The 14,461-nt window shown below is 31.8% G+C and overlaps 1 protein-coding gene across 1 annotated transcript; it reads right to left on the bottom strand.

Moving 5' to 3' along the window:
* Positions 1–6,226: 6,226 nt before the first annotated feature.
* On the bottom strand, positions 6,227–7,918 carry LOC657243 (innexin inx2). The gene has a single exon (XM_963712.5). The coding sequence runs from the start codon at positions 7,766–7,768 to the stop codon at positions 6,689–6,691; it is 1,080 nt and encodes a 359-aa protein (XP_968805.1). The 5' UTR covers positions 7,769–7,918; the 3' UTR covers positions 6,227–6,688.
* Positions 7,919–14,461: the final 6,543 nt, after the last annotated feature.

The following is a 14,461-nucleotide window of genomic DNA, read 5'->3' as shown; positions in this document are numbered from 1 at the left end:
ACAATTTCTGGACGTAAAAAGAACTTTTAAGCAATTTCCCTGTTTTAGTTTTCGAGAATCTTCCTATAATATTTTATTAAGTGACAATAATTTATGTTCATTATAAAGAAAGGTATTTCGTGTTTTTTGGACTATCACTCAAAAGAGTACAATCTTCTGGCAACGTTTCGATTTTAATTTAATCGTCTTCAGGCCGGCAATTGTTTTTTATGAACGAGTTGAATAATATTCAATTAGAATCAAAACGTTGCCAGAAAATTGTATTTTTTTAGTGATACTTCTTATACTTTCTTTATATTTTACTTTACTTTTGTTATTAATTTATTTATAATTGTGCAATAAAAAGATGTGATTATTTGAAAAACATTTGTTAATTAGGCTTTTATATTATTAAAAAATTAAAATTGATGTTTAGGGGGGGGACCATGGCCCTCTGCCCCCCTGGATCTGCCCTTGAACCAAAAACTCGTCAAACTTTAAAATTCGAAAAAAAAATTGTCTAATTAGGAAAGGGACTTTTCGAATTAAGAAAATTCTAAAAAGCTGATTGAAATATTGTAAAAATTTTTATTTGTTTTTCAGTAATTAGTCCACATTTTTTCAAATTATCGTCTCTGTTCTTTCGTCTTATAAGACGTCTAAAAATCTAAAAAAAATACTCTAACCAGGTCTATTATTTTCTGTCATTGTTTTCCTCATGAAATTCGCTACTAGTGTATCTTTGTCTAATAGTGGGACTCTCTCGAGGACTGCCTGTTACTTGTTAGTTTTCAAAAACGGTTATTGTAAAAAAATAAGAATGAACCTTGAAACCTAAAAATAGTATTTTCTTTTTTAAAAAAAAATATATATATATAGGGTCACTAAAAAGTATGGATGCAGTTAAATATTATAAAAATATTCATCAAAACTTATTAAAATTTGATATATACTTAAGAGTATATAAATTGTATCGTTTCAGATATTTATTAAATTTCTATTCTCATTTGTTCTTCAGATACAAGGCTAACTTGATTTTTTTTAAATAGCAACAATGGTTAAATTTAATATTCTTGAGGAGAGCATTTTTTTGAGTTCTATGATATAACACATGCATATCTTAATTTAATCGAAACTTAAAAAAATCGATAATTTTGAAAAATGTAGCATTTTATTAGTCTTGGAAATGTTACCTTTATCTATCGTTAGCTAATTAACGAAAAAATAAGTAAAAGTTAATAATAATTGTTAAAATAACACATTTAACTGAAAAATTATTGCACCCAAGTTTAATTTTTGGTTAATATACATGTACAGATATCGTTACTAACAGTACTTTCAAAGCTAACTTAGTTTTACTATTCCAGAAATTTTTTGATTTTTTTTTTACATTTTAATAAAAGTAATGGTGGGTATTATATATCGTTGAATTCAGAAAAAAATTCTGTTTTAAAAATGATTAAATTTGACCCTTAGTGCCATTAAAAAAAAGTTAGCCTTGAATATATATACATATATATATATATATATATATATATATATATATATATATATATATATATATATATATATATATATATGTATATATATATATACATATATATATATATATATATATACATAGTATAAATAGTATATACAGTATTTATAGTATATACAGTTGATCAATAATAAAAATAAATTATTTTTGAAACGGTTTTCTAGGAAATAACTCCCAGTGTTGGCACAGTAAAAAATTCTTTGTATTAAAGTTATTGATAAATAACAGATTTTAGATAAATGATATGTGGCAACGTTGTCAAACAGTCATGATCGCAATAGAATGTGAGCAACAATAAAAATGAATTATTTTTGAAACAGTTTCCTAGGAAATAATTCCCAGTGTTGGCACATCTACACATTGTGATATTTTGGATGAATTTTTATTTTTTTAAATTAAAAAAACTGCTAAAATCTGATAGTAAATTTAAAAATAATTATTCATCGTTTTGTTACGGAACGATTACCTGGTATGAAACATAAAAATATAAAAAAATAATGAAAACTAAAGAAGTTAACACAATAAGTTTGTAGCTCCAGATTTTTTAAAATATAACTTTAGGAATTTTTTCAACATTTTTCCCGTAATCTGCACTTGCTTCTGAATAACGTACCACTGAGTTGGTGCGCCAGTTTTTGAGCACCCTGTATAGTATATGTATTATCGATTCTTTTCCCTTTTTACATATTTCATGTTTCTCTTTTTCTCTGAATCTGGAAAAAAAAACGAAAAAACGCGTTTATTTCTTGTCAAAATGCAAAATTTTGCCGGAATGGAAGAGAAATATGGTTTCGAATGTCCCTTGTTGATTACGCAAGACAATCCTTATCTCACTGTCCACGTGTGGGTAAATTCCCCGACTTCCCGTCAAAGCGGCACAATGCCTCCGATATAATATTTGCCGATGAATTAAAACGTCCAACACGCTTTGTTAACAAAAGCGTCCGCGACTTGCATGTCTTCAGCTCCAGCAGGCAAGCCATCAACCTTTCGATAATGTCACAAACGTCATGAAAGCCCACGCAAAACAGCTACATTATGCAGAAGACATTTACACGTCGCTAATGACAATATGGCGACAAATCGATCCTCAAACGAAAATCAATCGATCCCCGGAATCGATCCCAAAACTGGTTACCAAGTCTAGACAGCTACGAAATATGGTAATCTCGCCGAAATTCCTGCAGATTTGCATCATTTTTGCAAAATTCATGACCGGTTGCCGGGCTATTTGGAACAGACTTTATTTGAAGAGAAAAAATATTAATTGCAATCAAGAGTCGGATCGTTTGCGAATAATAGAAGAGCGGAATTATTAATCGCGACCTTGGGGCCTTTGGATTCACTTTATTTGAATATATGAGATAACCGTAATGGTCTACACAATGCAAAAATAAATAAAGAAATGTCTGATAGTTCAGTGTATGTTACAAACTGGTTACACTCGTGTAAATTCTTTCGATTTTATCTATCGTTTCTTGCATTTATGTATTTTTTTCATTTGTTTCATTGAATGATGAAATTTCAAAAATTTTGATTTTGAGGAATCATATTGACGAAAAATGCATCGTCACAAATGTGCGTAAGAGTATTGGAATTGGACAGAAGATTTTATCTTAAATAATTATCTCTGGACTTTATTATAGGTATAATGGACTAGCTGTGTAGGTACAAGATACACGATATTTTTCTAAAAGCTGTGATTACTTGTACTTTAATTTCTTTGTCACTGAATGATGTGGAAAAATTCTAAATTTTTCTTAATTACTAGAGGTACTTTTTTTTAATTAAGTACTTGATTAGATTCGAGGTTCTAGAAGAAAAGAAATATTTATCTAATACATAATTTTAAAGTCAGTTTTACTTTTTTCCGAAATAGAACAACATAAAACAGTACACATGCACTTTCAACAGGAGCACAGATTTTCAATAAAAATAAGGAGGTAATAAAAATGTAAAGGAAGAAATTACATTAAAATTAAAAACGACTATTTCGTTTAAATTTCCAGGTTCTAACAAATATTTCTAGAAAAGAGAAATTGTTTTGTTAAAAATGACTATTATTCTCATGTAAACTGATTTGCATCCCTAGCACAAAAATAAAGTAATTATTAAATTTAAGAAAATGTAAATTGATGACTGACAAAAAACGGGAATATTCTTTATTTAATTCTTGGAGAGAGAAAGCCAGTTCTACAAACCTTTTATTAAATGTAATGTAATGTAGATGTAATGACACAGGGTGACTCTTCTAAATGTACCTATATTTTTACCAGACCTTCATCACCCAGTATTAAAAGCTATGTTTAAAAATTCAATAAAATTTAAAATATTTCTTTAAATAAAAACCACGTTTGTATTAAAGCTCATTTCTGAAACACCCTGTATATTAAATTTGGCATAACAAAATTGAAAATGCTGCAGATATAATAGAAAAAATTGAAAAAAATTATGAAATACAGGAGAATGTAAATGAGGAAGCAGATATTAATTAAAGATAAATAGTAGGTAAACAAATGTAAAAAAATATTACAAATAAAGATAAGTAAAAGACCTAAGGAGGTTTTGAAAGGTATGCTTGAAGCTTCATTGTGGCAAATGGAATAAAACCGTAAAAAAATTGTTTACACCTCGGTTTAAACTAAAACAGTAATAAAAAAATGATTTTTTAGAAAAAAGCTTCAATTTAAAAAAACAAGTAATAATAGTTATTTATTTAATGAGTTTGAGTGTAAATCGGACGCTTTATTTCACGAGTGGATTTTTAAACCACGAGTGAAAACGAGTGGTTTATCATCCACGAGGCGAAATAAATGAACCGATTTACACAAAAACGAGTTGAATACAACATTTTATTCTTCGAAATAGACTCAGCAAGACTTAAAATTGCTTTAAATTTGTTAAAAATAATCTGACGTTTCGTTCTGAGAAATGCCAAACAGTTGTCAAAACTTCCTTACATAGGAGAAAAACCGTAAATTTTGCCAGTTTCGAAGAATAAATAATATTTTTCTATCATTTTTCTATCTATGAATGTGTAAAATAGCGACATTGGTTTGTAACGAAACATAATGAAAATGATTAGGTTTTAATATATTTTCCAATGATCAACATACCGTTAATGTTGGTATAAGTTACGGTATGTACACATCGAAAACCCATAGAATTGCATTATCACACAAATTACGTAAGTATGCAAAATTTCAATTCGTTCGGACAACAGGAATCCTTTCAAATTTGGCTTGGAAAATGTGAAACAGACAGACAGACATCAAAGCAAGTTAAATAAAAGCTTTTAAAAATCAGTTTTACTTTTTTCCGAAATAGATCAACATAAAATAGTACACATGCACTTTCAACAGGAAATCATTAAACAATTAATGATACTAAGCATAGATTGAAATAAAAATAAGGAGGCGTTAAAAATGTAAAGGGAGAAATTACATTAAAACTAATAACTGAGTATTCCGTCTAAATTTCCAGGTTCTAACAAGTTTAGTATTTTTACAAAAGAGGAAATATTTTCTTTAAAATGAGCAGTATTCTCGTGTAATCTGATCTGCATTCTTAACACAAAAGTAGAATAATTATTAAATTTAAGGAAATGTAAATTGATGATTGACGAAAAGTCGGAATATTCTCTACTTAATTTTTGGAGAGAGAAAAACAGTTCTACAAACGTTTTAATAAACATTTCACAGGGTGACTCGTCTAAATGTACCTATGTTTTTACCAGCCCACTATCACCAGTATTAAAAGCTATGTTCAAAAATGCAATAAAATTAGAATATTCCATTAAATAAAACTTACGTTTGTATTGAAGCTCATTTCTGAAACACCATGTATATTAAATTTGGCATAACAAAATTGAAAATGCTTCAGATATAATCCAAAAAATTGAAAAAATTATGAAATAGGAGTATAGTAGGTAATCAAAAGTAAAAAAAAATATTATAAATAAAGGTAAGTAAAAGACCTTACGAGGTTTTCAAAAGTATGGTTTAAGCTTTATTGTGGCAAATGGAATAAAAACGTAAAAAAATTCCGTGGTTTACATCTCGGCTGAAACTAAACAAGTTGAATATAAAATAAAAAAAATGTCAAATACAAAGGAGCGTAAAATTTAATTGAAAAATTTCAATCCTTTGTAAAAGTTCGTAGATGCGAATCAAACCAGTTGATCGACACACTAATGTTGGTAATTTTCGTTAATTACAAAATAAATAAAAACTACTTAATTGCGTGAAATGTTGTTTTTGGAGCAGAAATTGTTCAAATAAACGTGACAATCGAATTATTTATAGAACATAATTCTCACATGAATGAAAATTTATGAAACCACAAACCGAATTCTTGACATTTTCAAGGAAATGGATATCTCTGTTATGTTATTACGTCGGAAGCGGCGTCATTTGTTTCCATTCGTATTTATTTACACGATTTGAAACTCCTTTGATTATTTCTACAGTTGTAGTTGTAAACAGGCCGAATTTAAAACAATGAGTGTATTTATAGGCGGCGTAAAAATAGTAGCGCCACGCCATTCATTACTTAATTGGTTAGAGTAGTAAGTGAGTAGTAAACGAAAAACTCTATTTATAGAAAAAAGGGTCCAGGTACCAGCGATAGCCACCTTCTTGGAACGAATTTCAACTTCTGGCGAATCAACAAGTGTCAGTCGGTCGGCACGTGGTGAAATGAAAGCAGTTGTAATTTAAAATAGCTAATTTATTTCGTCAATTCCATACAAATAAAAAATTAGGCACTCTCGGTGTATTTATACAATAATTTGAACACATGATAATTTTCGCTGGAACTGTTCACACATGTATGGAAGCTAAACCTAATCCTAAATCACATACGATTTAAATTATTCGATTAATTAATAATTACACGCTAAGTGATATAAAACCGAGCAATAGAGATTTATCACAGAGAATGCGATTTCGCCCGCTGCACTTGCATCAGAAATCCGGCACAGCCAGCGAAAACGTCTCCGGCTTGTTTGTTGAGAAGAGTATCGGGAATGCTTGAGCTTAAAAGCGAAGAAATGATAATATCACAGCCTTTTCGGCCGTCGCACAGTCTTTTTCTGTCATCACAGGAATGTCGTGAGTCACCTTGTGCAGCAGGTAAATCGGTCATCAAAAACAACTGTTCGTAAGGCACTTAGACAGTCTCTTTCCCCTCGAGCTTCTTCGAGAGGTCCGAAATGATCTCCCGGAAGATCAGCGGGTCGATGTTCTTGCCCATCTGGTACAGGACGTACCAATCCCCGATCTCGCACCGCGTGTTGATGATCTCCACCTCCTTCTGCGGCGCGATCTTGCATTTGCCCCTCAGCAAGTACAGCCTGACTTTGGGCATGAAGATGACCACCAGCCGGTAGATCAAGGACAGGCCCGACAGCACGCTGAGGAACACGAACCAGAACCAGAGGAAGACGTAGATCTTCTCGTTGACGATGTTGAGGGGGAGGACGCACAACCCGTCGAACTTCTGGACGGAACCCGAAGGGCCGTACTTGTGGAACGTGCACTTGGTGACTTTGGGGAAGACCCGGGACATCGGGTCCTCGCGCTCCTCCGGCTCCATCTCGGTGAAGCTGAGGACGTCGCGTCCGTAGGTGCTGAACTCCCCGTCGAGGAAGTAGTCCATGAAGAAGATCTGCCCCACCACGTTGACGAAGTTGAGCACCTCGCAGATGAAGAACCGGAAGGCGTAGAAGTTCTGCATGTGCAAGTTGGTGATGAAGTAGTCGACGAGGAGGCGCTTCCTGTCCGTCTTGCAGTCCTCGCTGACGATGGGGTAGTTCAGGTCCAGGACCAGCATCTTGATGCGCCCGCCTTCCCACGTCTTCCAGAGGTACCGCGGCACGTAGAACAGCATGGCTTGGAAGAAGAGGGCGAAGCAGACCCACTGGTAGTACTTGTGGTACTTGACCTCGTCGGTGCCGTCCAGGTGGCTGGCGACGCCGGGCTGGACGATGTCCAGGCCCACGCGCCCGGTGAGTCGGTTGGGGATGGTGAAAGTGGAGTAGATCCAGCAGTAGGTGTCCATCACGTTCAGGGGGATCTCGTCCACGATGCAGTCGATGGGGTCGCCGATGTACTGGCGACTCGTCACCAGGAGCGAGAAGGCTATGAGGATGATGACGGTGGCTTTGTAGTGCAGACGGAAGACGTTGTTGTCGATGCACACCACATCGATCTTGAGGAGCCCCTTGACGGAGCCGAAGACGTCAAACATGGCGGACGGCGGTACCTAACACTAGCACTGGCGAATTTTTTACGAGGGCTTTTAATTAAGAGGTTAATTGTTGGTGGCACTTTCTACTGTGCATTTATGTGTACGCTGCGAGCGCTACTACGAGAACGACGGGCCCGACTGACTGCGCCAGAGAGGGGCGATAGGAGGGAGACAGGAAAGCGATTGGTCGGACTGCTAGCCTCGCTGCGGGACGAGGAAGACAGTTTTGAGAGGGAGAGACTTGGGGTAATTAAGGGCCGGGATTCTTGCACGATTCCCACGGAGGGCACAAATTGTTTGCATAATGGTAATGCTAGTACCATTGACTTGCTTCCAACACAGGTGTTTGCGCGGATGACTAATCAAAACACATATCGCAAATTTTTACGGCTGATTCATTTTCTTTGTATTAGTGCTATCGCCAAAGAATGAGAATTCGAAATGAAAACCTTGGAAAATGTTGGTCGAAGTGCAACTCATCCACTTGTTGATAGATCATTTTATTATAGAGTGATACGAAGTGATTTCTGAACGTGGTTATCTTTACTGTACTATGCTTTTTATGAAACATTTTGTACACAGTGAGCGTAAAATTATGGAATAAATTCATTAAAACTGAAAATATACATGTTTTTTATTCCTAAAATCATTCCATTGGCGAGTTAAATGACTTGAATCGGAAATATTTTTTAGTGTTTTTTAACAATATTTAGAGGGAGGAGAGATTTTACAAAAGTTGATAAGATAATAAAAAGCAGGGTAAAATGTTTAATATACAGGGTGTATTTAAAGTAAATAAGGAAATTCATATTTTTGTAGTGAGTCATTTTTTCAAAAATTCTTCGAACAGGTCGATTTTATTTCTGAAAATGATACATTTTGATATCATAATGACATTTATAGTGTCATTCGTTTTTGAATAATGACATCACTTTTAATTTTTTTAATGGGAACCGACATTTTTCTTTTTTGTTTTTGATAGTATACTTTTTTGTCTTTCTGGCAAGAATAAAAATAATTCAAAAAAATTAAAAACCAAAGTAAATAAAGTAAAAAAGTTAAAAAATGTATTGGTAGTTACACGTAAAAAGCTTCAGCTTTTTGATTTTGATTTATATTATAAGAGGCGATTGTTTTTTTTTTGTTTTTTTAAAAACTATAATTATAAAAATTAAATTTTATGGGTTACTTTAATAATTATACTCTGTGTAATAATAACACGTGCCTTTGTCATAGTATTGTTACTTTTTTTTTCTAAAGATATCTAATGGTATGTAAAAAATACAGGAAATAATTGAAACAATTCGATTTTTTTATTTTCTCATAATCTAATTTCTAAACTAAACAAAATCAATTTCAAGCTTGGAAGATCTGAAGTAAATCATGTTGAAATCAAGGGAAAATGTGGGGTACGTGTGAAAAGATTTGATAAAAAAAAACCTTGTGCCTAAATTTATATTCTAAGGGAAAATAATTTTTAAAAACTATAAAGAAAATCTGGAGGAAATTAGAGGAAGTAATGAGAACACCAAAGCAAAAAACCATAAAACATCAGTTTTATTTTTTTTAATAAAAAATAAAGGCTTAATAATAGTTATTTATTTAATGAGTTTGAGTGTAAATCGGACGCTTTATTTCACGAGTGGATTTTTAAACCACGAGTGAAAACGAGTGGTTTATCATCCACGAGGCGAAATAAATGAACCGATTTACACAAAAACGAGTTGAATACAACATTTTATTCTTCGAAATAGACTCAGCAAGACTTAAAATTGCTTTAAATTTGTTAAAAATAATCTGACGTTTTGTACTGAGAAATGCCAAACAGTTGTCAAAACTTCCTTAGACAGGAGAAAAACCGTAAATTTTGACAGTGTCGAAGAATAAAGATTTTTTTTAATTATAAAATAAGTAGTCATTTTCATGCACATTTATTAATAAATTTATGAATAAATTATTATTACTTAATAAAATATTGTAGGAAAATTCTCGAAATGTAGAACAAGGAAGTTACTGTTTTTTAACATCTTTTGGATAGAAAAAATTTGGTGCTTCATTTTTTTTCAAATATTTATTTAATATTTTAACATACGGACAGTAAAAATTTCATTCAATAGCTTAACTTTCACATGTCTAACAATTTTTGGAAGCCCTTTCCTCCAAAAAATTAATTTTTGGATCCGTCTTTGTAAAAAACGAAAATTAGGTTATTTTGGGTAAGTAATAAAGAAAATTTAAAAAAATAGAGGATGGAACAAAATTCATGTAAATCACAAGAAACATGTAATAAACATTTCAACCATAAAACATTCGTCAAAAACAGAAAAACAATTGTTGTGAACTTTATTTTTCTAGACGATAGAATTCCGTTTTACCATGAAGTAAACAGTGGATAAAATACGATTTTATTCGTGACGATGGAATAAAGTGGAATAAATAACTATCTTTCTATTTTATATTTTTTTTTAGTTTTAATAAACTGTTTTATATTAAACTTCTATTTAATCACAGTAAACTACAATTTAAATTTCGTTTTTTATTTTGATTTCGACCCTATTTGTTCCTTATTTGAACAATGTTTTTCCTGGATTAGTGTACATATCAGGTAGGTCTTGAATTTTTTGACCACTATAATTATCAATAAAAATAATCAGTACTTTAAAAGAAATAAAGGTGGATGGTTTAAAATTTCGTATTGTACACGATGATAAAGTTCACCAGCTTCAGCTGAAACCGCTCTCAAAGATACAATGAAATTTTTTTATCTTGCATAATAGATAACTATTATTATATAAGACGGTAAAGATATTGTTTAACCATGAGTGAAAAGGTTAAGTTCAAGAGTCACGAATGGACATGTTTCACGAGTTAGTCGAACAATCTTTATCATCGTGTATAACACAACATTTTTTCTAGAGCAGGACTTCAAGATTAAGGAAAAATGTAATTGTTAGATTTTCAAATTGATGTATTGGAATTTGTAAGTAAAGTTAATTGAATAAAATAAATTGAAAACATTTTATCTATCCTTGCGCATTTTATCTACCCTTGCGTTTAAAGAGCTACTTTATCTACGCAAAAGTGTTGATAAAGAAATATTATGTGCTATAGAAAAAACAGAAATTGGCTCAATTTTTGAAAATAATTTTTCGAAATATGAATTCTAAACAAGTGAAAATCGTTTTTAAAAAGTGTAAGGAAGATATGTACCAAAGCAAAAAATTAAAAAAAAAGGTTATGGTTTTCTGGGATTAATTGAAGTAAAAAATTAAAAAAGTAGAAAACAATTAGAGAAAAAGGAAACAAAGTTTAAACCACTATAAAAATGTACTAAACATTCAAATATAATTTTTCTACTTTGGTTTCATAAAATGTTCATTGTGAAACCGAAATAGTTTTACAAAGAGAATTTTTGTGCAACTGCTTTTAGTAAATTTTTAGAAGTTGTATTGGCAGTGCTGGGCTGGGTGTCGTCAGTCATCACTGTAATTTAATGTATGATCTGTCAACAGCGTCAAGTCGTTTATTGATAAAGCCCGAATAATTAACAAAATTAAGAGGAAATAGTTTGAACAGATTTTGAAAAGTTAAAGAAAACAAAAACAACAAAAATAGAAAGTAGAAAAAATAGTACATTACACTCGTTTTATAAGACTTAGTTGTGCCACTCATTCTATTGGAGCACTCCTTCGTCGTGCTCTAAAACCATTCGTGCCACAATAGAACATCTTATTTAACTCGTATAGCAATATACTGTTTTAGTAATTCATAAATTCCAACATAAGGAAGCATTTTCAAAAACTATACAGGAGGTCTAGAGGAAATCAAAAAACCAATGATGAAACTAAAAAAAAACGAAATTTAAAGTGGGGTTTAAGAATTTAAAAAAAAATGAGAGAAGAAGAAGAAAACAAAGCCTTCTCGTTGGAAAGATAATTTAACACTGTCCAGGGAAGACCTTATAGGAAACCAATAAACAAAACAGAAAGGAAAATGTGATTCGATTAATAAGAAAAATGCTTGTGGCAAAGAATGGTTTTAAAGTTTGTTTCTTGTTGAAAATCTTTGTTTTCGCGCCGTCTTTGTGCTGCAAGTTGCAATAATCAGCGGCCGGCATCGTCGGCCCGATGTTTCTAATCGCAAGGTCCGTTCTTTGTGTCGACGTCGACGAGATTCCCGTTCTCGTTGTCTGCAAGCGCCCATCGGGAGGTCAGGGGCACTCTTGACCGCTAACAGAGGTGACATTCCAGCCTACCGTTCGCTGAACTGTCGTCAAGTCCTCAGTTTTCCTCCGATTTGCTTGAAATTTCCACCGTCTTACGCATTTTTAATTTACGGAAGAAAAGTCCGGTAGCTGTGACGGACCAACCATAAATTCTTCCGATTATCTCAGGCATTCGCAGCACGCTGAGGCGAGAGGTTCGAACTATAGTTGCGAGAAAAGTCGGACCTTGAAGTGGCTTCGCTTTGCTGCTGCTGCCGAGGCTCGGGTCCGTATTGTAAGTAACCCCTTTGGAATGCAGTTCGATCAATCCGGGTAGCTTCAGCTTTGTCCGACGTTCTGTTGAGTCATCGGGTACATTGCCGGTACCCACGACCGGATTCGACGGTACAAGGTACAGATAACCGACGATTTAACAACACTACAACCGAGATTTTTGCATAACACCAAGCAATCTTATTTAAAACAGAACAGAAACGAGTTTTGGAAACTTTTATTTTGGACCATTTAGGGAGAGCTGACTTATAAGTTTTTTTTAGTACCTACCAGATTTAGAATTTTTAGTATTGAAAATATTAGGTAGGAATAAGTAAGTATACATCAGCGCATCTAGCTATTCAAAAATATATAAAAAAAATAAGGAAAACAAAATGGGGTTTAAAAATTTAATAAGTTACAAAAGAGCAGTCATTACTAAGAAAAAAAAATAGAAAAAAAATTAATTTCAGATTTCCGACATAAGAGGTTTAGAAAAAAACGAGTGACACATTCTCAGGTCTGTTTTTTGAGAAGATAATTTTGTTCAAAACCGCATCTTTCAAGTTATAGGCAAAAGTTGACATTTCAGCGAAATCTTAAAAAAATCATTTTTTCCTTATTATAAAAGATACACATTTGAAACCAAAACATTTTTACAGAGAATTTAATAATGTTATGCGATTTTTTTTAACCATTCGTTTAACTGCAATAACATAAAGTTGTATTTTGTAAATAGGAATCATAGGCGGCTGTGATATTTTTGAAAACCTTATTTTCTTCTGATTTGATATGTTTATTTGTGTATTATTTTGAAAAATTAAAAAAAAACATAACATTTTGCTTTTTCTTCATAGTAGGCCATGAAAAAAAATTGGGTTTTCAATTAAAACAATGAAAAATAAACCTGACCTGACCTGACCTGACCTGACCTAACCTAACAAGTGTTTATAATTTAATGATTTTTTAAACACTAATTAATCTACAAACAACATAATAAATTATTATTAGATCAAATTTTTGCGATTAGTAAAAATTATTTGTTTTTAGATTTAAAATGGTAAGCTTACATTGCCATTCTATTTTCTAATTAATGATGGAATGTCGGAAAAAGAAAAATCTCATTAATTGTATGATTGCTTGTCAAAAAAAATTGTTTTACAAAAATATGTCAATTCAAACACCAAAATCTAATCCCATCTGCGGTAAAAAATTACATAACTTTATCAGCGTTACCTCCATTGCACTTCACTAGATCAGAAAAAAGTGTTCTGCACATTTTTTATGTAAATAAAATCTGCGACGATCACATTTTTTACTTTAATAACCGTTCACAAAATATCTAGATTATTCACACCTTTTATGTGAAATAATTTTTCCATGGCCAACTAACCATGGCCAATATTTTAAATATATTTTTTATCAAAAGTATATAAAAATATCATACTCTATTTACATCGTTTTCATTTTAGAAAAAAATAAGCTTTTCGAAAATGTCATAGCCAACCATGATTCCTCTTTAAAAAAATACAACTTTATGTTATTACAGTTAAACGAATGGTTGAAAAACATCGCTGATAACATTATTAAATTTTCTGTAAAAAAGTGTCTCTATAATGTCTTTTTTCAAATGTGTATCTTTTATAATAAAAAAGATATGAATTTTTAAAGATTTTGTTAAAATATCAACTTTTGTTTATAAATCAAAAACAAAAGACGATAGCAGGATGCGGTTTAGGTCAAAATTATTTTCTCAAAAAACGAACCCGAGAATGTGTCGCTCATTATTCTCTAAACCTCTTAGTTTCGGAGATCTCCTATTCGGACATCCAAAATACAGCACCCTGTACATGCATATAAAGTTTAGAAGTGTTTTCGTTTTTTGAAAAAGCTGATTGTTTGTTTTTAATTTTAGAGTTATGTTTTATATTTTTTAGGGCAGTCTCAATCTAAATTTATTGTGCTACGTTTTGTCATTGGGTAGTGACTAAAATAAAGAAAAGCTTTTTACTATATTATAGTTTTATCTCCTTCTTTTTGATGAAATCTAAATTTTGTCTGTCTTTTACTACTTATTACAAGTAGAAACACTAGAAATATTTACTTAAGATTATTTACACGGCCATAAATTCCAAAATTTATGATAACTGAATATTTTTAGAGTTTTTTGTAGTACACTTCTTTCCGGTACAAAAAAAGAATAAAAAATACAAGTA

The sequence above is a fragment of the Tribolium castaneum genome, chromosome 7, assembly GCF_031307605.1.
Source record: "Tribolium castaneum strain GA2 chromosome 7, icTriCast1.1, whole genome shotgun sequence".
Classification (NCBI taxonomy): domain Eukaryota; kingdom Metazoa; phylum Arthropoda; class Insecta; order Coleoptera; family Tenebrionidae; genus Tribolium; species Tribolium castaneum.
Note: the sequence above shows the minus strand (reverse complement) of the source record. Positions and strands in the feature narration are given on the sequence as shown.

Bases quoted from the DNA above. Each gene is read 5' to 3' on its own strand.
- LOC657243 (XM_963712.5), bottom strand. From the start codon at position 7,768: ATGTTTGACGTCTTCGGCTCCGTCAAGGGGCTCCTCAAGATCGATGTG.